This window comes from Equus quagga, chromosome 7 (genome assembly GCF_021613505.1).
Source record: "Equus quagga isolate Etosha38 chromosome 7, UCLA_HA_Equagga_1.0, whole genome shotgun sequence".
NCBI lineage: Eukaryota > Metazoa > Chordata > Mammalia > Perissodactyla > Equidae > Equus > Equus quagga.
Window position 1 is genome coordinate 120,870,635 of NC_060273.1, and position 26,652 is coordinate 120,897,286.

Genomic DNA, 26,652 nt, shown 5'->3' on the forward strand with positions numbered 1-26,652 from the left:
GGAACACTAAAGGGTATTAACAAAGGGTCATTTATCAACTTGCCATACACCAAATAAGAAACATAGAAGCCCACAATCTATTAAAAATAATAAGCAGAGGGGTGAGCCGGGTGGCATCATGGTTACGTTAGCACACTCCTTCAGCGGCCTGGGGTTCACGGGTTTCGGGTGTGGACCTACACACTGCTGGTCAAGCCGTGCTGTGGCGGAATGCCATATACAAAATAGAGGACGACTGGAACAGACGTTAGCTCAGGGCCAATCTTCCTCACCAAAAATAATGATAATAATAGTAATAATAATAATAAGCAGATAATGAATACTATGATTTCCTTTCACGGTTTTACTCTGGCAGGAATGGATTCCACTCTGATAATAATTTCAGTCTTACTGTCACATAGGAGACGCTCTGTGAACCTCAATGAGGCTGTCAGGTTTAGGATGGATCTAAGAACCACAGCGTCAGAAATGAGAAGAGCAAGACTTCACAGCATGTGTTGTCACTGGCAGACAGATAGCCACTTTCCTTCTCCACCTTTCTTCCTCAAGGATAGCAGCTGTTTCCCACAGATACACCAGCAGACAACTCCAATCCCTCTCTATCACACTTAGCATCTGCAGATGCCCTGGGGCTTGTTAATTTACAACCTAGACCCTATACAGCAGAAGTGGAACCCTCAGGGAAGTTCTGGATCCATGCTCAGCAGGATGTTTCACAGTTTCCGAGCTCCACCCCAGCTCTAGCTGTTTCCAGTGTTAGTACTACTTATGATTCCTACATCTTCTCTGTCATACAATTAACCACCCCCCCAATTCAAAGTAAAAACAACTCATACATTCAGTCTCCAGCCCCCTTTCTAACTTAAAGCAACTACCCTGTGCATGCTTCTTTGAGTGGCTCAGAACTCTGACTCCCACGGTTTTTCACCATTTATAGCTTGGATCTCATGCTCTCCAGGTACTTTGATAAGGACAGTGACACTTAACACCTACAGCCACCCCTGCCTGCCCAACCTTCTTAACTTCTTCTGAAGCTTCTCAGTTTCCCTTTCCAATTCCAGCTTTAAGATAAAACTAGATACTATGGCAAAACAGACCCCATAGATGAAACTGCAGATCATCTATCATGACCGACTGAAGCAAGGATCCCCAAGTTGTGACATTAATTTCCGGGTTAAAGGTGCTGTGTATATCCACTTCAAGCCTGCCTCCAGTACTATAACTTGTTATAGCCAAATAAAAAGGCAGAGAGAGTTGACAGGTACAGATTTCGGAAAAAACAACACAAAATTAAGACTTATAGAGGAGTTCCACTTTTTTCCAGATGATGAAATATATTTTTTAAACTAAAAGGAAATGGTCCATTTCGGAATGCATTAAATAGGCAGAATTCTCCTCCTGGTTTCTCTGCTCTTGGTAGATGTCCTTCTGGCTTCAGCTGGTATCTGTGAATAGCGAAGAAACTTCTCACGATCAAATTCCCCTGCCCTGAAGAAGGGCAGAGCTGGAGGATCCCCTAAAGCAGGTCGCAGAGACGACAGAGGGACGGGTCTGTGGAGATCTGCAAAGTCCCCAAGAAGTGAGAGCCGGGGAAACGAGAAGGCAAAGGGAGAAAGGGCGTCCTGCTGAGTCAATTCCGATGTGGTCTCAGCACGAGCCCGGCCTCACTGTGGTTTTCCAAAACCCCCAACTAAATCCGCCGCGTCTGGAGTCGGCCCCCACCTCGCTTACCAACCTGCACCTCCACCACCTCCAGGGCGAGGAAGCTCTCCGACCCAGACCACACGCCTACCTCAGGATCCCGGCACGCGCCGCAACTGCGCGCCGCCCGCCCACCTACCTGGGCTGCGCCTGCGCCTCCCCGACGCGCTCTCAAGGTCAGCACCACCCCCCGCCTCTAACCTAGATCCACGGAAGTGGCCGTAGAGGACGTCCTGCGTATCCTCACCTCTGCGTGGCGTGGGGTCGCCAGCGCTCAGGAGAGGGGCGGGACTTCCTGTCCCGCGCGAGAAGAACTTCCGGCAGAGCCGGAAGACCCTCTCCCTCGCGGTGTCGAGAGGTTCCCGGCTGCAGGGTGGGGAGGGGACGTCCGGGAAGGTCCCGGCGACTCCAAGGCGTCTGGTTCACGACCTGTCTTTGGTGCCATGGTGAGTCCTTGTGTGAGGGCTGGAGTAACAACAGTGGGGAGGAAGGAGCCGGGAGGTCAGTCCTGTGAAGGGAGCCGGTCGGCTGCCCAGCTGGGGATGGAGCGGGCGGGAGCAATGAGATGAGCCGCGGGGCAGGACGCACCCACCACCTGCCCCAGAGAGCTGGAGCGCCTGGGCCCCTGAGGAAGCAGCATCTGTCCTGCCCAACCGCAAGATCTGTACAGGAGTACGGAGTAGGTAGCCACAATGTTCGTGGCCCATTCACTGTGTACGGCGCGCGGCGCCAGGTGGTCCCAGAGTTGACCTTGCCCGATTGATCATCTCCCTTCCCTCCTTCTCAGCTGCAAGGCAGTGGCCAAGCATTTCAGGCCTTAGGATGCCTTTAGCCTTTCCAGATGGACACAGCAGATCCCCTTCTTGTGGAGGATCAACACTTGTCACTTTAAGAAACGGCAAAGTCAGTTTGTCTTTCATACTCAACTCTTTTGGAATTGGAAAGAGTGTCAAATTAAAAAATCTGGATTTAGTAAGGGGAGACTTTATTCGAAAGGAGTATTGCAAGGGCGTGAAGAAAGGGGCTATTGCAGTAGGGAGAATGTAATAGGGAATTGTTAAGGAGGAGTTGTATCTTGTTTCAAACTGAAGGTGCGCCAAAGTTCAGGGACCTAGGGAAGAGGATCTTAACCAGAGCTGGGGTACAAACATTTTGTTCCAATTGATCTATGGGGACAGGCAAAGAATGAGAATTTCCAAGCTCTGTGTCTGGCCTTGTCATAGGTAAATAAGGGGAGCATCCACGAGTCTTACCTAAGTCCTATGGGGACAGGCAGGTCCTTGGAATAAGCAGTTTCGAGAACACAGAAGGCTAGGGGTGGAGGGATTTCTTAACCTTTGCTGTTTTCTGAGATCACAGGGGTCCTGTAAAGTTCAACATTGTCAGTTACTTGTCTAAAAGATTTCAAATCCTTATCTGAAGGGGATTCTGTCTTGGAATTTAGCCGCAGTTTGCCATGCTTTTTCAGGACCAAGTGTTGACATCGTTCAGCTATTGTGTATGATGACTGACTTTTGAATGACTTTTAGAAACTTCACTGAATGTGAAACAAAAGAACTTACAAATAATGTGGTTCCTGGTGTTCTCTGCCAGCTAACCTATGACTCTTTTGGGCACTGTGTGTGCGTGTTTTTAAACCTCAGTGAATAATACAGTTTGTCTTCATTAAGAGTTTTTTTTTTTTCTTCCCCATCTGTATCAATGAAATTAGACAAAGATAGGGAACAGTAGAACAAGAAGAAACCAAAGTTAATAATTAGCCTAACCACCCCGGAACCCCTAATTTTACAGAAGGAAGAATCTGAGGTCTAGAAATAGGCAGTGATTTACTAAGGTAACAATAGTTTGGCATAATCTGGACTAAAACTCAGATTGCTACTTCTTAGACTTAAGTTCAGTCTTTGACATCTTGGTCTGAAAAATTGAAGATAGAGTGTAATTAAAATCCTTAAGTTTATAATAGTCACAGAGAAGTTGAATGTGAACTTATTCCCAGTATTCTGTAATACTAAAAGTAGAACTCTCCCCCTGCCAGCTCAAAAAAGGTAGTTTTGTTTTAAGCCAAGGTAAACAAACTCATGCTGTTTCTCAAAATGTCACTTAAGAGAATGTCACCTAGAGAATGCCACCAGGAGCTAGGTAGTTGATGCTCTCCATTCTGGTATTGCCTATATTTCTGAGTTAATTAACTCTGCTTTAAATTTCCCAGCTGTGAAATTGATAATGTCTGTATGTGCAAGTGTGGTCAATGCTTGGAATCCTTCAAAAGAAAGAATTTAGCCATTAAACAAAATGAACAAGGGTTAAATTTATTTAGGATTCAGCTTGGTTGAATTGAGAACTTTTGCAGTGCTTATGCCTAATGATATAATGAAAAGAGTGCAATACTTGAACTCAGAAGACCCAGATTCTGCCATTATTAGGTGTATGAATTTGGCAGAATCACTCAACTTAGATAAGAGTTTCAGTTTCTTCCTAGATAAGAGAGGTGAGACTTGGTGGGGATTAAAACACCTTCTAACTCTTTTATTTATGATTCTATGACTTCATTTAGGACTTTTTTCAGGATAACTATGTTTCTGATTAAATAAAATTAAGTCTGATTTCTACTCTTTTTTTCTTTGCCATTTTGATTTCTTTTATCATTCTCCTTTTCACTTTTTATACATTATGTAGGTAGTACTTGGAATTTTTGTCCATATGTTTGTCCAGGTATTTCGCTACTATCGTAAATACTTTGTCAGAATGGAAAGCAGAACCTTGGGACACCTTGATTTTATTTTTGTTTTAATCAATATAAATTCATTCTCTTCTCTTATTGTCCGATACATTATGTAGATCAAAACTCAATACATGCCTGTGCATGTAATAAATTCCTCCTATTGTGAGCAATGACAATAGGATTATGATCCAGACTAAAAGTATTGAGTATTCACTCCTTTTTTTTCCTTTCATGTTCTTGTGAAAATGGACAGTCCATAGAAAATTTACTGAAGGAATAAAACTATTTGTTCTGTTGTACTTTTCTTTTTTGAAAATTACAGATCAACTCTTCAATCAAATAGCTATTGCCACCATTTAGGCTGATGTGTGGGAGAAAAGTAGATTGGAGCTAGCTCCTGGAATTGTAGATATTTCATGGTTTGTTTTATCTATGTACCGTCCTGTGGTAACTTTTACTGCTGGTATCGAGCTATGGTCTGTTGGGAAAAAAGGTTGTAAACCTCTGCCTTAGTCAATCAGAATTAATGAGAAAGTTTTCTTTTTTGGCAGGTAGAGAGAGGTGTTAGGAAGAGGATGTGGTAAATGTTATGAGAGAAATATGTGTTATGCCCTCAAAGAGTACAGAGGAAAGAAATTAATTCTAACTGGGGGGAGGAGGCCATGTAGTAGGTGATTTCAACTGAGTTTTTTTTTTTTTTTTTAAGATTTTATTTTTTCCTTTTTCTCCCCAAAGCCCCCCAGTACATAGTTGTATCTTCTTCGTTGTGGGTCCTTCTAGTTGTGACATGTGGGACGCTGCCTCAGCGTGGTTTGATGAGCAGTGCCATGTCCGTGCCCAGGATTCGAACCAACGAAACACTGGGCCGCCTGCAGCGGAGCGTGCGAACCTAACCACTCGGCCACGGGGCCAGCCCCCGATTTCAACTGAGTTTTGAAAAGTGAGTTAGGACACTAGTTTTCAAACTTGAGTTTGCATAGGATTTGCTTGTGATGCTTGCTAAAAATGCTTATCTGGGCCCCATTATTGGGGGATGGAGTTTCAGAATCTTATTTTTAATGAGTTTTACAGTTCAGTCTGAAACTGGTGGTCCTTAAACCATGCTTTGAGACAACTCTAATGCAGACATTAGAGACTTTGATAGGGATATTGGAGATTTGTTGGTTACTTTAATTTGTGGGTTACTTTAATTGATTTTTGAATGTTGAACTAGCCTCCTATGCCTGGAATAAATCCCACTTGGTTGTGGTGTATAATTCTTTTTATGCATTGTTGGATTTGATTTGCTAATATTTTGTTTAGGATTTTTGCATCTGTGTTCATGAGAGATATTGGTCTGTAGTTTTCTTTTCTTGTAATGTCTTTGCCTGGTTTTGTAACAAGGTAATGCTGGCCTCATAGAATGAGTTAGGAAGTATTCCTTCTGTTTCTATCTTCTGAAAGAGATTGTAGAGAATTGGTATAATTTCTTCCTTAAATTTTTGGTAGAATTCACCAGTGAACCCATCTGGGCCTGGTGCTTTCTGTTTTGGAAGGTTATTAATTGTTGATTCAATTTCTTTAATAAATATAGGCCTATTCAGATTGTCTGTTTCTTGTGTCAGTTTTGGCAAATTCTGTCTTTCAAGGAATTGGTCCGTTTCATCTAGGTTATGAAATTTGTGGGCATAACATGGTATTCCTTTATTAGCTTTTTAATGTCCATGGGATCTGTAGTGATGTCCTCCCTTTCATTTCTGATATTACTAATTTGTGTCCTCTCTTTTTTTCTTACTTAACCTGGTTAGAGGCTTATTAATTTTATTCGATCTTTTCAAAGAACCAGTTTTTGATTTCATTGATTTTCTCTATTGGTTTCCTGTTTTCAAGTTCATTTATTTATGTTCTAATTCTTATTATTTCTTTTCTTCTGCTTACTTGGGATTTAATTCACTCTTTTTCTCTTTTCCTAAGGTGTAACCTTAGGTGCTTGATTTTAGATCTTCTTTTGTAATACGGTCATATGTTGCTTAACTACAGGGATACTTTCTGAGAAATGCATCATTAGGCCATTTTGTCATTGTGTGAACATCATAGACTGTACTTCCACAAACCTAGATGGTATAGCCTACTACACACCTAGGCTATATGATACTAATGTTATGGGACCATATATGCAGTTTGTCATTGACTGAAACATCATTATGCAGCACATGACTATATATATATATATATATATATATATATATATATATATGCATTAAATGCTATAAATTTCCCTCTAAGCACTGCTTTTGCTGCATCCTATAAATTTTGATAAGTTGTGTTTTCATTTTCATTTGGTTCAAAATATTTTTAATATCTCTTGAGATTTTCTCTGACCCATGTGTTATTCAGAAATGAGTTTAATCTCCACATATTTTGGGATTTTCCAGTTATCTTTCTGTTATTGATTTCTAGTTTAATTCCATTGTGATCTGAGGGCAGACATTGTATAATTTCTATTCTTTTAAATTTGTTAAGGTGTTTTTATGGCCCAGAATGTGGTCTATCTTGGTGAATGAACATGTGTAGCTTGAAGAATGGAATCTGGTCAGATTTCTTAGTTAACCACATGGTGGCAGAGATGTGAGCTTCTTCTCAGTTCTGTGACTTTTCCTTTGGCTTCTCTCCTTCATTACTTCTTTCCTAAAGAGGCTTAGTTCAAATAATAGTAGAGACTTGTTCTCTTGCTTAGCATTTGGTTGATTTGAGGTTGATTTTTAAGAGTTGTTTATACTTTGGGCTTTGGCTCACTTTTCAAAATAATTTAGTTCTTTTGTTTGCTCTGGAATAAAAGCTTAGAGCAAATTCATTTGATTTTAGAAAATCAGAAGATATTCTAAAGTGTTCATTTATGAGAGAACTTATTATTTTCTTACTGTTGTGCCATGTTACTAAGTCAAGAATGAACACAGCTTACCCCAAAGGAACTTTGAGGAAACAAACTTGTCTGTAAATTGCCCTCCTACTCCTTCTGTATACCCTTGAATTGCAGTAAAATATAGTCTTTAAAGTTCTGGTGAAATGAACCTTCTCTCAGTTTTGGTTGAAATGATTGTACCTTTTGCTTTACCAAACATTTAAAAGTCATGCTCTTATCTCAAAAGCATTTGTCACTCATTCATTCGTTTTTATTAAGCACCATCTGTAGATCAGATACTGTTCTTGACAACAAGGATATAACTTTTTATAAAACAGAGACAATCTTTCCTTTATGGAGCTTATGTTTTATTGGGAGAGTCTAATCATAATCAAATGAGACATAATATATATTAGTCATGGTAAATGCAACAAAGAAAAATAAAGTTGAGTAAGGGATAGAAAATGATTGGGGTGGTTATTTTAGATACGGCATTCAGGGAAAGCCTCAATGAGGAGGTGATATTAGAATTCATATATATATTCAGCCTATATGTCTGGCGCCGATAAGTACATATTTATGAACTACACCCTAAAAAATTATTGTAGTGTTAGGCACAAAGCTCATGTTGTTTTTATCTATATAAGTCTTTCAATAAAGTTATATAATTTTTCCAAACAGTGAACAAGAAGATAATACAAATTTTTCTTTTTTTTAAAAAACCCTAGAGTAGTAGGTGATACTATATTTTATTTAATAGATTGTTTTTGTGCCACATACTTTTAGTCTTTTTAGTTATTGCAGTTCTTGAGAGACTACAACTCATTCACTCAAAATATCCTAATTTTACATCCATATCTTTTACTTATATAAAACAGACTTAGTAATTCTGTTGTTAAAGTAGGTTGAATATCTTTTGTGTTTTGGCCATAAATGAAAGATTTAGAAGAACCTGAAAGAATTTCAGCTTTTGATACTTTGGTGTTGAGACTCAGGATCTTAATGTCTGATTATAATGTTTTGTTTATTTTTTAAAAATCTTTAGATATGAAAACCAATATGCTCATACACAGATATCCTTACAGATAACTTTGGGAAAGGTACAATAAATATGTAACTTTGAAAGTCTGCTTGAACTAGAAGTAGATGACCTCTGTAGTTTAACTCAAGGTTCTATGATTCTGAATATGTGAATTTGTGAATATTGTGAATGTACATTTAGTTGAATAGTTGAATATACACTGAGAAGACAAAGGAGAGAATATTTAGTTTGTATGGTGTTCAGGAAGAGTTTCAGAAAGGATTGGCTGAACTAGGTCGTTAAGGGTAAATAGAAGTATATCAGATGGATAAGAATTTGAATTTCACTTTTCCTCAATAACAATAATGGCTACATTTACTTAGCAGTTATTTATCTACTCATATTAAGTCATTTAAATCTTTTTGGAGTAGTTAAATCTTGGGGTTTTTTTTAACCTCCTAACTTTTTTTACTTACTTTTTCTGTAACATCTGTTTTACAAATTAGAAATGGAGGCATAGTGAGATTAAAGAAACTTGTCCAAAATCATACAAGTAGTGGTTTGTGGAATTTGACTTCAACCCAGGCTTTTTGGCCACTGTACTATGGTCAGTCTTATTATTTATCTTTGGTCAGTTTCAACTTATGAAAGGATTGAATTTCAAAAAGATTTTCCTATGGAAATAATATAATTGGTGATTGTATTTCTAGGAAGTCCTTCCCAACCCAGGGACTGTAATACTAATGATATATACTAATATCAGTATATATATACAGTATACAGTAGATATATACTAATATAATACAGTATACAGTAGATATATACTAATATAAGTATACTATAATACTAATATTATAGCTCATATAATGTTAGAGAGATTAATTATTACTGTTAGGCGTAGCACTAATGACAGGCCTTTCTAACTCAGGTGCCATACACATCTGACATTGTTGGCAGTAAGTCACAATAAAGATTCCTTCATATTCCTTCCATTTCAACAGCATCCAGTTAAGGCAGACCTTCACCCTAAAACATTAATTTCTCTTAGGGCTGGGGATGGACTTTTGGTAACACCAATAAGGTGAGGAGCAGTTAGAGAACTGGGGATGAGGAGCTGTGGTCAATTGGAATTTCTTATCAGTGTAAGCATTTAGTGTGTCATACTTGTTCCAAGCTGTCTCACAGTTAGCCCGTTTCTTTTCCTGAGGCCTCTAAGGATTGACTTGTTCCTTTTCCTTTTGCTTGGACTACCTATTGTTTGCAACTACAACTTTGTTTTCTCCCTGAGTTGCAAAGAAGAATATAGTCGTGTGGAGTACCTTCCCTTCCCTTCCATACATTCAGCTTACACTGTATAGATTTTTACTGCCAGGAGATTTTTAAAAATTTTTATTGAGATCATAATAGTTTATAACATTGTGAAATTTCAGTTGTGCATTGTTATTTGTCCATCACCATATAAATGCACCCCTTTACCCCTTATACCCACCCCCCAACCTCCTTCCTCTCTGGTAACCATTAGTCTGATCTCTTTGTCCATGTATTTGTTTATCTTCCACATATGAGTGAAATCACGTGGTGTTTGTCTTTCTCTGTCTGGCTTATCTCGCTTAACATAATACCCTCAAGTTCCATCCATGTTGTTGTGAATGGGACAATTTTGTCTTTTTTATGGCTGAGTAGAATTCCATTGTATATATACCACATCTTTATCCATTCATCAGTCAGTGGGTACTTGGGTTGCTTCCACATCTTGGCTATTGTGAATAATGCTGCAGTGAACATAGGGGTGCATAAGTCTCTTTGAATTGTTGATTTCAAGTTCTTTGGATAAATACCCAGTAGTGGAATAGCTGGGTCATATGGTATTTCAATTTTTAACTTTTTGAGAAATCTCCATACTATTTCCCATAGTGGCTGCATCAGTTTGCATTCCACCAGCAGTATGTGAGAGTTCCCTTTTCTCTACATCCTCTCCAACATTTGTTATTTTTTGTCTTGGTGATTATAGCCATTCTAACAGGTGTAAGGTGATATCTCAGTATAGTTTTGATTTGCATTTCCCTGATGATTAGTGATGTTCAATTGCTAGGAGATTTTTAAAAGTCATCTTCCCATGTTACTTCCAGCTGACTGTTAACTATTTATTTATCATAAAGATCCCTTAGGGAAGATGTAGGTGCTCTAGATGATGATGAGTCCTTGCAATAAATTCTTGGAAGTAGAGAGGTCTGGACTGTGAAGACAAGATGAGATGGAAATACTAAGGGGCATTGGAGAGAGAAAAGGAGATGTTTGTCCATCAGTGGGAATTACTTATGAAGAAGGAACTTCAACAAGCTGTTCTGCTCCATGTTATAAATACATGGTTATAGATTGCCATTGCTTAATGTCACGAATAAGGCACTATAAGGCTATGGCTGTTTTCTTTTTTAAATAAGCTTAATACTTTTGTTTTTGTGATAAGTAATAGAAGGCTTTTGAAATATTAATCTGAACTGCTTATTTTTTTTATAGTTATCTATGTCTGCCCTTTACACAGTGCTCAGCTGATTTTTGTTATCTTTTACCTGTTGCCTGCCACTGTTTGCCCAAATGCAATGATCCACGTGAAAAACGCAATGCCATAGTTTTCTGCGTGTTTTCCTGAAAGAAAAAGTCATATGAGAAGATTCTACTGCACCAAAACTTCATTAACTTGAATGTTAAGTATTTCTATCATTTCAGAAGACTTTGGCCGTTTTTATGATGAGTATAAGTGATCAATTAGAAAATGGTTCCAATTCTTGGTTGTTTATGGGCATATGTGTTTGAGTATAAGTGTTCCATGACTAGAATCATTTGTTCTGGATACAGTCTTGCTTAAAAGAGAAGCCATGATATTTTTCCTCAAAAGTTTTGCTTTTTTTAATAGTTAAACTTATTAGAAGGATTTTACTTCTGTTTAAATTTATGTTTACTGCCTTGCCCCTACCTTTCCTTATTAGGTTAATTGACGTTAGGACAGTGGAGCCTCAGTGTATCATTTATTGTTTGACTAGGTCAGATGTTTAATGTTGAATATACCATTCTTTTCCTAATTCAATCAGTAAGACAAAAAAAGGAAGTAGAGAAGAATCTGGATAACTGGAATTAGAATTGATTGCCAACAAAATATGTTTTCTAATCAGGAGGGACAGATAAGAAAAAAGCTTTGGTAACATTCATTTTAATGTAAGTCAACTTTGAGACGTTAGTTTGTTAAGGCTAAAACTATTTTCTAATTTGATTTCAACTAACATTTATTGAGTGCTTATTCTTCATTTTGATAGAGAGTTTCTCAGTCATTCATACCAGAAGTATTTAAGGTCATCATAGTTCTTTCTCTTAATAATCACTAAAAATATTTTCAGATCTTAAGCAAATGAATCATTTAATAAGAGAGAATTGGCTAGGTATCTGAAATAAATTTAAAAAAAAAAATTGTAGCACTGTTGGCATTCACAAATCTCTTGAGAGAAATTCTCACAAACCCCTAATTGAGGTGAGAATGCTGGGCAGTGGGCTAGGTGTGTTCCTTTATGCTAACTTGGAGCAATGATCTCCTTTCAGCTCTCCTGTAAATGTTGGCTCATTTAATCCTTATGAGGAAGGGATAATTATTTGTTCTCATTAGCAATAACTACACATCACAGGCTTTGATGGTGGTTTAGAAATGGTAAATATGTGAATGCCAACAATCTAGTGTGTATATAATTAAAATATTGAAGTCATCAACAATGAGATCTTCTAAGATTTTGGAGATCATTTGCCAACTCTTGTCATTTTGCAGGTGAGGAATGAGCCCCAGAGAAGGCTTGTCTAATTGCTGTGTAGCTAGTTAGTGACAGAACTGCTGTGATCCTAGTGTGCTTAATTATTGAATACATGAAAGTATTCGCAATGAATGCATCTTTCTAATAGTTAACATTAGGAGTGCACAGTAAATTCTCTTGGCTTTTGTATATGCCTTTAAATTTAGAGTTAAGCTGGAATTTTTATTTTAAATTTATTTAATGAAGCTTTATCAGTGCAATACCCAAGTTGTAATTTTTAGTTTGTTTAAAAGAAAGTATTTGTAACACATACGTATTACATTAAATAGAGAGGATTATCTTGTAAAAATAAATATACCTCTTTCTCTGAGATATGTAGAAAGCACAATGTATTGTCTTTTGATCTTAAAGTGAATAATTTTCTTCTTTATGCTGAAGTTCAGTGTTTGACACATAGTAGGAACCTGAATGTAGTGAAGAACAGTGGGTAAATTTATGCTTTATCCTTTTATTTCATCTAAAAGGTAAATATTCAACTTGTATTGAAAGGCTGCCATGCTAGACACTTTCCTGGGACTGGGGTTGGGGCTGAAAAAATGAGGTGAATACAATATTGGTGGTATTCGTCTAAATTGGTGGTCACAATTGAGCATGATAAAGGCTGTTTTGGAGTTATGCATATATTTTTTAGCAAGGAACATTTTATAGAGGAAGTGAATGTTGAGGAATGAGTAAGGAATTAGTCTGAACAAGATGATTTGTAAAGGTTAAATGTAAATGTATTAGTTTTGACTAATAGCTTCTTTGAGTATAGGTCTGTAAGGATATTTCCTATAATGTCAGAAAATATAGTAGAGTGGCAGAATTTAGGGATGCCTTGTTCCATGGAGCCTCTTGTTTGTTATGCATGGCTTGACTAGAGAAAAAGTGACTTGTTAACATGTTTAAAAATATTTCATTCTTCATCATTTTAAGGACTGTATGGTGTTACTTTATATGAGGTATATATGAGATATTGCATAATTTATTCAGCCTACTGTAACTGGAAAATTATCTTTTAAAATAAACAACTATTAATTTCAACACTAATAAAATGGTTTATGATTATGTTTAATTAGACTGCCCTCTATTCCTGTGAAAAAGTATCCTTGCCCTCTCTTTGTTGTTGGTCTTCCACTTTGCCTTATCAATTTATATTGAGGAAAATGTCTTCTCAAGTTTATTTTTAAATTTAATCAAATTCTTAGAAATAGCTTTATATCATCATTGTCAGCAGAAAGTCTAGAGCTGCTGTTTTTGAATATAGTTATTATCACATTCATGCATTCTACTGTGTTTTAGGTCTAATTAAGATATGTAGGAGGTACCTGGGAATTTCATTGAGGGTTTATGATTTTTGACCTTAAAGTACTTTCTTGTATTTTGTGTGGCAAAACATTGATGCTGGCAACCAAACAATTAAATTTGAAAACCTATGTGCTTGAGTTAAAATCATAGTTTTTGATAATTGTGTTTTATAGTTCCTTTTCTCTCATTTTACCTTCTTGTATATATAATTCTATTTCTAGTTATAATTTGAACTTCAGTCATGTGCTGCATAATGACGTTTTGGTCAATGACTGGCCTCATATTTGATGGTGTTTCCATAAGATTAGTACCGTATAGCCTAGGAGTGTAGTAGGCTATACCATCTAGGTTTGTGTAAGTACACTCTGATGTTCTTACGGCGATGAAAATCACCTAACACATTTTTCAGAATGTATCCTCATTGTTAAGTGATGCATAGGACTATATGAAATTGCCATTTTGTAGGTCAAAGCAATTAAATATCTGTGATTTCATGTGATGCAATCAATAAATCTATATTAAATTTCAATAGATGGCCTTACTAATATTTTAGCTGCTTTCCTACCAAAACCTTTTATTATTTTCATTTCATTTATTTAGCAAAGGCTCCTTTTCTTATTTTCAGGCCTGTTTACTGTGTCTGTAAGGGCTCGACCTATGTTATAAAACTGGATAAAGACAGGATAGCCGTATAACCAACCCTGGGATTCTAGAGGTATTCTATGGGCAGGAATTCTCCTTGCCCATTCATGATTGTTTTATGCTGCTTTGACCTGCTTTGGCATTATATGGAAGAATTTATCTTCTGGATTAAATCTAGACAGTCCTCAATCCTGTTAAAGAACTTATTGGAAGTAATCATCTTTCAACAACCCAGCTTTGATCTGTCAATCCCCACAGTTCCTCAGACCTTTCTTCTCAGGCTCTAGACCTCCTCTCAGTCACATTGACAAGATCCTGACCTTGGTGTGGTTATTCTTCAAGGTCTCTCAAACTTTATCCGCTCAGTTTTTTAATTTAATACATCTCTATACCTATTTGTGCTTCAGTTCAGTGGGATGAGGTCTCATAAAGTTAACTTTCAGTTTAATGCCTTTGGTCTCATCAATTTCTGATTCTTAAGTGATTGAATTCCCACATTTAACTTCTTTCTAGAATATTCATCACCCCCCTAACATTGGTTCCTTCCCTTTTGCCTAAAGCATGTACATTTTACCACTTATAAAAATCATATTTTCATATGTGAGCCATTTTAGTGACCATCAGATTTTCCTCTTATTGCTTAGTTTCTCCAAGGAATAATTATGCCCATTATTTCCATCTTATCTTTACATAATCACCTAAGTTTTATCCTTACCTGCTGATACTTTTCTTGCAGAGATAATTACTAATCTCATGCCTGATTCTTTTTTTCCTTCTAAAGATCTTCTTAATTCTTTTTGATTTTACTCTTGTTTTTGAAGCTGTTTTAATTCAGGCTCTTAGGCTGTTGGTTGGTCTATTTCAACAGATTTCTGATGTAGTTCTTTGATTCCAGTTACTTTTACCCCTTTACTTAATTTTTTCCACTATAGTGGCAGTGTGATCCTTTCAAAATATATTTGGTTTGGTTACTTCCAGGCTTAAGATTCTAGACTTATTTCTAAGTACCTGCAGAAAAGTCCATTGTCTGCAGCCCATACCAAAGTCTGGTCATGGGGAACTGCTCATTATTTTGGATCATGCCATTTACTCTCTTTGTACACATAGGTCCATCTTCTAAACTTCTCTTCCTTTTCTGTCTAACAGTGGGATCCTTCTTTAACTTTGTAAGACTAGTTCAGATGTCACCTCTGTGAACCAGTCTTTCCCAGTTCTCCCATGTAGATTTAATTACTCTCTTTCTTGGAGTGCTCCAGTAACATTGGCACTGACCTCTACCATACCACTTATCACATATTACTTGTAGGTGGCGGTTAACACTTTAAGAGTTTGATAAAATCAACACAGGATAGAAGAAATGAGTTGTCCTCTCACCTTGAACTTAGATATGAATTGGTTCCAAGACCTAAGGTAGACTAGATTGTAGCCAAATCAATGGTATTTACATATCAAAAGATAGAATAATTTTTAGATAGGTTTTTGTCTAAAGAAAGAATATATCAATTGGAAAGTAGTTTTATCAGTTTAGAAAAATAGTTTAAATAGCCAGAGTTGAACATATTTATCTAGAACTATTTAGGATTGAGAGTATTTTACACTCTAGAGGACTATTCTGTATATTTCTTCAGACTTCATTCAGCACTGCCTGAATGAAATATCTCTCAGTGCTGCCTTTTGCTCTAAATCACTACTCACCAAGCAGTGTGCTTATCATTTGAGTTCTGGTGTATCATTAAGACAGTAATTTAATGGAACACTTAGTGAACTTGAACATCTGATGCACTTGGTAGTTATGTTTCGCTGTAAATTAGTTGATAAAACTCTTAGAAACCTGATTATTGCCAGTCTGTCTTGTGTAGATTGATTGTACCAGCAAATAATGTTTTCTGCATTTTCTGAAAAGCTGAGGATGCAACCATGATGCTGTCTTTGGGAGGCCTGTCTAAGGCTTTTAGTCCGCTACCTTGAGCTTCCCTCAGTCTACAAGCTCCTGTCAGTAGCTGTAGGATTCTACCAATCACCCAAATGAGCACATCCTGAAATAACCTTTGAGACATTCCTCAGTCTTATTCTATAGTTGTTTTCCTTCATGTTCAGTCACACTCAAAGTTTGATTGTTTGTCTTTTGATGTACTTTTATCTTTGTTCTTTCTTTCCTAGTTTCAACCAAGTCTAGGTTTTCTCTTTAATTGATCAATATATTGCTGTCTAATTTTCTTTATATATTACTTGTATCATTTCATCCTCCTACTCATGCCTGTTTAAAAGTCTTCCAAGGTACTTTTTAAACACCTCAGCTAAATGTGTCCTCTTGGTTTTAGACTCTCAACAGTCTAGAATTCTGTCTTCATCTTATTTCTCACAACTCTCTGCTGTATACTATAAAGTCTTCTCTGGTTAAGCTAGGCTTTTCGCTGTCCAGTGGTTACGCTGTGTTCACGTTCGTCATTTGCCCTGGAATTCCCTTCCCTTTGCTTTTCCATTTATGTAATTTTGGTTTCCATCTTAGGTCTCATCTACTCTATGAAGCTTTCATACCCACTTTTTTGAATTTTTATAACCCTTTGTTTATAGTACTGTGCAATTTTTTTTTCCTGCTTTTTCTCCCCACATGCCCCCAGTACATAGTCGTATATTTTAGTTGTGGGTCCTTCTAGTTGTGGCAGGTGGGACGCCGCCTCAGTGTGGCCTGATGAGCGGTGCCATGTCCACGCCCAGGATCCGAACCCGTGAAACCCTGGGCCACTGAAGCAGAGCGCGTTAACTTAACCACTCAGCCACGAGGCTGGCCCCAGTACTATGCAGTTTTGCGCCCCCAATATTGTCTCAATATATTTGTTGTTACCTAATATGATAATTTTGGATTTGAAGTTTTGTTAAGACGGATACTTTTGCATTAATGGCATTCATTCATTTATTCATTCAACAAATACTAAGTGCCTTGAACTATTCTAAACAACATCGCTCTAAGTATTTGACATATAACAGTAGTGAAACACAAAAATCCTTTGCCAAGTTCCTGATAACAGCCAGCAAGATGTTGGATGCATGTTGGGCAGACAGCCTGTATTTGTTAGTTAAATTTTTATTTGCTGTTTCTATTTATAGGTATAAATCGTTTCTATATGGCATAATTTGGATTTAGAGTGATTTTTAACATCGTTTGACCAAGAACCTAACTCATTTGTCACGTAATGTGTAGTGATCCCTAGTTCTTATCACCAAAGTAAGAGAGGCTGCACCCCTACTTCCTGCAGTACTGCTACTACCTTTAGTACAGGTCCTCTTCTCATGCCCGGACAACTGTCTTGATGCTGCTGGGCTATCCCTCATCCATTCTTTACATGTATCCAGAGAGATTTTCTTAAATACTGATCTGATCAGATTACTTTTCATGGGTTTCCTGTTGCCTTCAGGTTAAATTCTAAACCTGCTAGTTTTGCCCTTCAGTATCTGGTTTTGGCCTCCTACCATCCCGTTTGAAGAAGGTATCACTGATGGTCCACCAAGCTGAGGCCACTGGATCTTGACTCCTGCTTTACCTTCCAAAATGCCCTACACAGCTTTTTGCCCCTAGTAATTTCTCTCTCTCCTTTTGCTGTGTTCTTGTAGAAACATCTGTCTGTGTTCTTAATGGTTCATTTACATTCCTAGTGGATTGGCTGTTCATTGATGGCAGGGACTGTGCTATTTCTCCCTATTGCATGCAAGTGGCTCAATGCTCAGCACGTGTAATTTGTTTCTTTTCTTTTTTTCTTTGAGGAAGATTAGCCCTGAGCTAACTACTGCCAATCCTGCTCTTTTGCTGAGGAAGACTGGCCCTGAGTCAACATCCATGCCCATCTTCCTCTAATTTATATGTGGGACACCTGCTACAGCATGGCTTTTGCCAAGCGGTGCCATGTCCGCACCCGGGATCTGAACTGGTTAACCCCGGGCCGCTGAGAAGCAGAATGTGTGCACTTAACCGCTGCGCCAGCAGACAGCCCCTGTTTCTTAATAAATGTTCACCAAATGCACTGAATCAACTTAGTGGAAAAAGCATTAGATGGAAATTAGAGGTCTGGGTTCTGGATAAGAGTGTAACTGGATAGTTCTGTGATCTTGGTTGTTTGGACCCTGATTTCCTCATTTGCAAATTGTTCAGAGATAGTTTGTTTAAATGTTCAAAGGATGAATTCTAAATTTTATGTGAATCTAGGTTGAAATAACAAAGTTTATACCTTTAAATTATTTGACTATCTCAAAGAAGTCTGGCTCTGCATGTCTAGCTACCACTAAAACAACGTGTAAATAGCTAAGAAACAAAAAATAGGCAAGTCATTGGATAATACCCTCCTTCCTTTTTCTCCCTTCTAACTTATTCAGGGAGATGGTACTTCGAACCATTTGAGGTGGTCTGAGTCCCAACTATATATGTAGGTATGTCTTCTAATGGTAAACAATGTGTGCTTTGTTTCAGTCTGCTTATCAGCAGCAGAGCTAGTTTAATGAAACAAAACAAAATGTCAACTCCACTGAAGTTGACACAGTAGTCCAAGTTTGAATTTTAAAATTAAACCATGTTTATATTTAAGTTTTAGGAGCTTTATTTCCAATATTGACAAGCAAGATAAAATATTGCTATTTGATATATTTTATTTCTTGGAGAGTTGTTTAGTTTTCCTTGGTAAGAATTTTTTTAACTTACCCGGAAACAATTACTGACAGAAATTGAAATGATCATTCTTCTAGAGACTAAAAGCAAATAACTTTTTCTTGCTCTTTATGGCCTCAGGTTAATAGATGTGGAAAGGTTGAAACCTAAGTTGCTCCAGTGTTTTACTTTTCTTGGGTGCTTATGAGCTATTTCATAAATGACTCTCCCCAGTTCCAGTTATCAAGAGAATCAGGGCCTAAGGGCAGTGGATCTAGACAGAGACCATCTCTTAAGTCAAGTTATTGTTTTGAAGCTTTAATAAAACCATTAAGGCTACTTGAGTCAGTGACCCATCTGGTTGTGTGTTTGAGACTTCAGCCATGATAGACTTTGTATCTTCACTGCATCTCTGCCCAGTTTAACAGTTTTGTTTTGTAAAATTTATGTTTGTTTATGGTTAAATTTATTTAAGCATTCTCTTTTAATTAAAAGTAGTGAAATATTCAGGAAATTTGATTTTTAAATTAAGCATTTCAAAAATTCTGCTTTTGTATAAACTGAGACGAACGTAGACGTTAAGTTGGGCAGTGAAGTCAGGTTATTACAATGGTTAGTTTTTAAATTTCAAATAGTATCTCTTAGTTAATGAATCGAATACTTTGTTTTAATATGTTAATCCCTGGCATATACACTGTAATTAGTCAATTGAATAGTAATGTCTCAAAAGTTGATCTGTTTAGTATTAATAGTGTATTAATAGTATTAAATTGATAATTTGTAATTCTGTAAAATGATTGTAATTTTGAAAATATATTCCGAGGACTCTTTCCTCAGCCTATGTAAAAAGGAATAACTTTGGTGAAATATTTTTTCACTTAATTTAAAAATTACCTCTCTAAAAGATTAGGTAGATTACTGTATTGGGATAAAAGTGATATATTTTCTTTCAATATCATGTAATAAATAGTCATCTAACAAAAGAAACATTCTAGGAAAGATTTATTGACTTCTCTTAGAAAGTGGGAAGGAGACTTCTATTATATAATAATATATTTAACATAGTATATAGATGAAGTTTGAGAAAGTATTTCAGCTTCATTTAAGAAGCCGGAAATGGTATAGTAAAGTAAAAGAATGGAGTGAGGTTCCACTTTCGCATTGAACAGTTTTCAGTCAAACATTAACCACAACACTGAGAATGTGCCAGCTCTCCTATGGTGCTTTCCTCTGTCAGGCTTGGTCTCTCTAATTCATACTTTGCCTCCATATTCCATCAGTCTCGGAATACTGCAGCAGTATCTTTAGAACCCATTTCTCTTCTGGGTACAGAGACCACAGCGTAATTTAAAGCTTCTTTATTTCTGGTCTGGATTATTGCAGAAACCTAGTTGATATTCCTATTTCTAGCTAATATAGTTTGCTAATTTTTAATAGTTTTTGCCTTCCTGTGCTTTACATCTTCAATAGTGAGTCTGTTAGCAGTATCTCATTATGCTTAGTGATTTGGAGTAAGAGGGGAGAATTCGGCAAAATGCCTCTCTTCCTCAGTTCATCACATTCCATCATATGTATCTTCCAGATCAGTCCTTCTGAAATGCCATTTAATACCTGTAGCATTTATTAGATGTAGTAAGATATGATTTCTGCTATTAAGGAGCTTACACTCTAATAAATTGTTATATGTTTGTGAGAGATTGTACTAGATGACCTTGAAGATTCTGTGATACTATCACATTTCTTTAAGGCTAGCTTGAGGTTCACTTTGTCCACAAAACTTCCCCTGACTAAAGAATTATCTTTTGGTTTTAAGTCTATAATCTCAAATAGACCAACCTTCTGACATACTTGCTAATATATTTCTTGGCCTTGGTCTGCCTGAAAGAGTTCTTTGTAATGGCGTTCATTGTATGGACATTGCAGAACTTCTATCACAAACTACACAGAAAATAGGATAGTAAATTCAAGTGATAGGAAATGTGCAACAAAAAAGGAATAATGTAACCTTTGATGGTAGATGAATATAAAAGTGATCTGAACCTTAACCTAGTTGGTAGAATTTAAGGCATTAAAATATCCACAGTAAAACCATAGTTGAGGTGAGTTTTGAAGACATTTTAACAACAATCCTGTTTAAGAGCCGATTTTACTTCCTTTTTTGGAGAACTGTGTCTACATATTTGTTCTTCTCTTTTAATTTGGCCTTTGGTCTTTTGCTGATTGGTCTATAAGAATTCTCTCTCTATATAATGTCTAATAAGTAAAATATCCCTTTGTGATGTGAGTTGGAAATGTTTTTTCCCAATTAGTGTTTCAACATTGTCTATATTGTTTCTCTATGCAGAAATTTGATTTTTTTTTGTTAATAAAATTCATTTTTTAAAAGTTTTAGGTTCACAGCAAAATTAATTGGAAAGCACAGAGTTCCCTTATACTGCTGTCCTCACACACATACAGCCTCCTCTGCTGTCAGCGTTCCACGCCACAGTAGTACATTCGTTACAGTGATGAACAGTCACTCCAACAATTTGTTAAAATCAATGAAATTTAATTTTTTCAAGTTATTTTTTAGTCTTTTTTTATCACTTAGGAGACTGGTGTCATTTTTTGAAAGGCCTTCTCTATTCTTGAAATTTAAAAAAAAAATGTTATCCTATAATAGTAGTGATAAAAATGACAATGATAACAAATAGTACTAACACATGTTGACTGCTTACTCTGTACCAGACACAATTCCTAACTACAGCTTGATTAGGTGGGTTGAATTATTAGCTTCATTTTATGGAAGAGGAAATAGAGGTATAGAATGTTTAAATAACCTGTCCAAAGTCACACAGCTAGTAAATGGCAGATTCTCTCCGAGGCAGTTTGGATTCAGAGTCCATGCTCTTAAGCCAATATGCTATTCTGCTTCTTTTTAAACATTTTAATATTTTTTATGTACTTGTATTAGGTTGGAGGTAGGGATTCGACCTTGTTTTTGGACTGCTTGATTAGAGGACGAGCCAGCAAAGAGGGCTGTGAAGAATTGATCATCAAAGTGGGAGTAAAGCAATGGATGTGGTAGACCTTATGGGATACTGCTGAGAATTTAAGATAAGGAAAGACAATTTGGCAAGATGAAGTGATCTTGATGGTAGAGGTTTCAATGGAATGGGCTGAAGCATAAGTCAGATGGGAACTGTGTGGGGATGTAAGAAAATAGATACAGTGAGAGCAAGTCTTTTGAAAAGTGGCTGTGAATATGAAGGAGGAGTGCTGTAGAATAAGGGAAAGTTATTATTTTTTAGAAGATCAAAGAGACAGGTCTTACAGTGCTGACAGGAAGGATTTAAATAGAGCAGAGATTAAAGAAGATAAAGGAGGGAAGTGCTTCATTAGTTGAGGTTCCTGAAAATCAGAGAGGTTGAGCTCTGAAGCACAGATGCAAGGATTTGCTTTATCTAGAAGATGCTCTGTTTTTTCTAGAGGGTGCAGAAAAAGACAGGTGCAGCCACAAGTGATTGCGAGCTTGTTGGTGGCGAGTGAGAATCCATATCTGATGGTGTTTTTATTTTCTCTGTGAAGTAGATATCCTCTACTGAGTGGAGGGTTGGAAATTTAAGGGAGGTTAGAGGTATGAGAGGACAGGGTTTGAGTTATTCATGGAGAATAGGGGAGAGATTAATGAGAGCAAACTAAGGGGATTTTTGGACATTGTTGAAGGCCCACCCACTGGAAGTTGGTGATGACAGCATGAGTGAAATTTTTTTTCTAGTGACTTTCGGGCCTATTCTGCCATCACACTTAATATAATTAGTGCCCTTTAATCATTCACTACCACCCTAGAATTAAAAAATAGGCAAAGTTCTTTTAAAGTTTGCCAAGCTAGTGTTTTAAGTATGTTGAATAGAGTAAATTTGGAGAAGGATGAAAGAAGTCACTACTTTTCACTTCATTTTGATATCTTGAGGTAATGGAGAACATTTCTTGGGAATAGATTTTGAATGTGTATGCTAATTAATTTAACTTTTGTTTACATGGATGTGACCCTTGGGTAATTTGTAGAGGATTATGAGATGAGATTAAATATTTTAACTTTAAATGTATGTGGTCTTGAATGCTTAAATGTCAGAATAATATGCAGTATTTTAACAATAAACTCATTTTTCTTAAAGTATAAGTTTCAAAATATATAGAAAATTTTCCAGCAACGTCCTCAAATCTAAATTCATTCATAGTTAAATTTGTTTGTTTGTTTTTTTACACAGGGTGTAATAGGTATACAGCTGGTCGTTACCATGGTGATGGCCAGTATCATGCAGAAGATTATACCTCACTATTCTCTTGCTCGATGGCTACTCTGTAATGGCAGGTAAGGCAAGGATAGGTTGATTGTGACTGGCACTTTCGAATCTCTATTTAGTTTATCAGGCTGATTAACTTATTAGAAGTTAAGCACTAATTCCTATTTCCTAAAAACATGACAAAGGAAAGTTAGGAGAAAAATCTAGCTTCCTTATTTCTCTTATTTGAGATATTAGTAGTTTGTCTGTTTAGCACAAAGGTAATAGGGTCCTGGTCAGTAATTCAGGACCCCTCTTCTTCTTCCCTGTCCCCTTCTGTCCATGGCCATTGAAAATACCATGTAACTTTTCTAGTTGGTTAAAAAAAAGTTGGTCTATAGTGGGATGAGACTATAAATTGAAGTGCTTAAATATTTTCACTATTGTTGAAAAATGTTACTCAAAGCGTATGTCTTATTGTTGGTGGCTCAGTTGAGAGTTTATTTTGAGTTAGGAATTCTTTGTTTTACTGCAAAGAATTTTAAACTTTAGCAAGGAGGGGTGAAGTTATTTTGTAGGATTTTAATTTTGTCTACTGTACTACAAGCCTTACTACTCTTCCCCTCTCCTTCCACAAAGGAGCTAAATTGCCTTGCAGAATTTGTACAATAAAATAATAAAATCAAAAGTAGAGAAATTAAATATAGGATATGAGGCAAATGGAGGGAAACTCTGCATCAGAAATACAGGCCAAAATCCTGTGTAATTGTGAAAGGTAAATTATAGATTTGGTACCATGACTATAGTTTTACTCCAATTATTCATCTCCGATAAATAACCAAATTCTGTTACTGATTTGTATGTCCATTTTCTTTTGTCTAGACTCTTTTGAAATTAGGAAACAATGGATAACTCTCATCCTTCCAGTGATTTTATATACTGCAAGATAAATAATAAGCTTTTAATTCAGGGCCATTCTATCCACAAAGCTTAAATTTCATCAATAGAGTTTATGTTCTCATATTAACTATTTATATTCTTCTTCTCTGTGCTTTATACTTTTTCCATAACAATGTTGAAACATAGAAAAATATTCAGACTGCTTAAAAATCTTTTTTTGAACACTGTGATATATACGCAGAATGTGTGAGAGAACAGCTGTTTAAAAACGTCTATTTTATTAGCAAAATAAATAACGACTAAAGTTTTCTTGAAGTGGAAAGCCTCTATCAGAGGTATTTATAAGTGAAAAATCAATCATCTGTGATTAGTTTTTAACTAGGTAGGTTTATGCCCTCTGCAATCTTATTTACTTTTTTTGCCTAGCAAAGTCCTTTTCCATAGCTCATTAAAGGGTAAACCTCAGCTGGGCAAATTATCATTCTCTCTAAATAAATGGAAACTGATAAGTAAATAAACCAGATAAAATACATTAAGGTAGCTTATTTTCTACCACGAGTTACACATTTCTAGACTCTGTTTATGATGAGTCTCCAATAAGACTTCCAGATCTCCTTTTGGCTGTAAAGATCTTGGCAGTCTTGTCCAATTTTAGTCTACAGGCATTTCCATGTTCTTACATAATCTGCTTTCCATTTGTTTCTGTAAAACTTATATTCTCCAATAAAACCTGAAACTCCAGAGATTAAAAACCTGATTCTCTTCTCTTTGTTAATATTGGAATAATATCTACTGTCTACTGTACTAAAGACTACTTTAAAGTCTTTACTTTTTTGACAAATATGTCATAAGTATACATACTACTGATTTGAGGGAGAGCCCAACCTTTACAAATAGACATGAAATTAATATTTTTTGTGATTTGCTTTTATAAGCAGATTAACTTTAATGTTAATTAATGCTGTCTCTATTTTCAAATTGGGTTCCAAGGATACCAATCAGAATTTTCCAGCAATAGCTGCTTTTCTGCTATAGAATTTCATTTCCTACTTGTTTTATTCTGTGTTTTTAGGATCATCTACCTTTCTTTAATGTTAATCTTGAAACTTTTAGGTCATGAAGCCAAATTGCTGAATGTTGTTGCCTAACATCATTGAATAAGGTCATTGATTGTACATTTTTGGGATAATTACCATTTTACCAACCTTCTGTGATATGAAGGGATACTGTTTTAATTTTGAGAAAATCTAAAATTCCTTCTAAATTGCTCATGTAAAAATCTTATTGATCAGAAATGACAGTTTGCATTTGAAACTATATGATGCTGCTGAGTTGAAGAAAGAGAAAAATGTGAGAGCATTCTTTATCATCTGTAAAATGTTTAAAGGAATTTAGGGGGAGAGGCTCATGAGGACTTTTAAATTATGAATAGTATAGGATGACTTGGGAGTGACTATATTGACCAGAACTATTTAATAGAACTATTCAAATGAATGGATATGTAGATACCATGATAGGGTAATCATGAGTAAGACAGAAGAAATTTCTTTTTAGTTTCTGTATATATTGTCTTAATATTTATTCCACTAGTATTGTATCTTCAAATTGTAAATAAATATCCATATTTTTCTTAAAAGTTATAGCTTTTCGTTTTGTATCATATACATTAATTTCTGTCTATGTCTCTCATTGGCCTCTGTCTCTTTTGGAATGGAGGGTTTGAAGTGGCACCTGGTTCTATTATGTTGACTCAATGAGTAAGCCTGCCATTTTCCTGCAGAAGTCAGTACTTTGAGGGAATAAGCAATTTTTGCTTATAAATTAGCAGCCCGTTGATTTTTAATATAAAAAACTTGACTAGTTTTCTAGGTCTCGTTAAATAACAACATTGCCATTAGTATTGTAGATCTCTAGTTTTTTAAAAGCTGCGCTTTGTTTAGCCTGGTTTAATTCCATTAGTATTCCTTTGTAATATTATAAAACTCCCTACTGATAAATTTCTCATTTGGATCTGTACACTCTGAGCTAGGTAGGAAAGGAGATGTATTGGGGCATGTTATGACCTCAGAAATCTCAGTGTCTAAACTTAAGAAAAGTTTTGCATTCAGTTTCCTTAGACAGGAGTCAGGGTCAAATGAGGGAATCAGAGAGGAGCTGGGCAAGCCATCTCGCTAGATCCTTCACAAAATGATGTTTCAGGGATTCACCTATCTTTCAAGTGGTGACTTAAGGTTCCTTGGCTTATCTTATGGTTCCTCTGTTCCTCCTGCTACCTTGGTGTCCTCTGTTAGATGCTCTGCCAGTTGGCAAGTAAAGAGAGAGTGGGCTATGGATCTTTCAGGAGATTTGAGAGGCCAAGCTTAGAAGTAGGTATATCATTTCTGCCCATATTACATAAAGGGGCCTTCTGACTAGTACCGGCCAAAGTGCAAGGGAGATGGGGAAGTGTAGTTTTCCTTGTACCTAGAAAGTAAAAGCAGGATTGGGGAGTGCCTAGTCCTTCTCTGCTGTACGTGATATTGTCTCCATTTTTACACATGAGAAAACAAGTTTTAACTTTACTCACATTCACTTATCAAAAAATGAAACAGATCCAGGCCTCTTACGCAGAAGTCTGATACTCAGTCTGGTATTTATTTGATTTATGGCCGGTCGTCAACTTGAGACCTTGTCCTAGAGCTGACATACTTGAACAGAGTTTAGAATTTGGTGGAGGTAAACTTTTCTACAACCACTGTGACTT

General features: G+C 36.5%; 1 protein-coding gene across 2 annotated transcripts in view; it reads left to right on the plus strand.

The window, feature by feature from the left end:
- The first annotated feature begins 1,997 nt into the window (after positions 1–1,997).
- TMEM161B (transmembrane protein 161B) overlaps positions 1,998–26,652 on the plus strand; it is a 68,417-nt gene continuing 43,762 nt past the window's right edge. Inside the window, exons 1-2 of one of the 2 annotated variants that reach the window (XM_046666922.1) lie at positions 1,998–2,147; positions 22,995–23,098. In XM_046666922.1, the coding sequence (XP_046522878.1) occupies positions 2,145–2,147; positions 22,995–23,098 (107 nt within the window). In that variant the 5' untranslated portion in view covers positions 1,998–2,144. The remainder of the gene's footprint in view (positions 2,148–22,994; positions 23,099–26,652) is intronic. The other variant, XM_046666923.1, reaches the window with a different exon arrangement.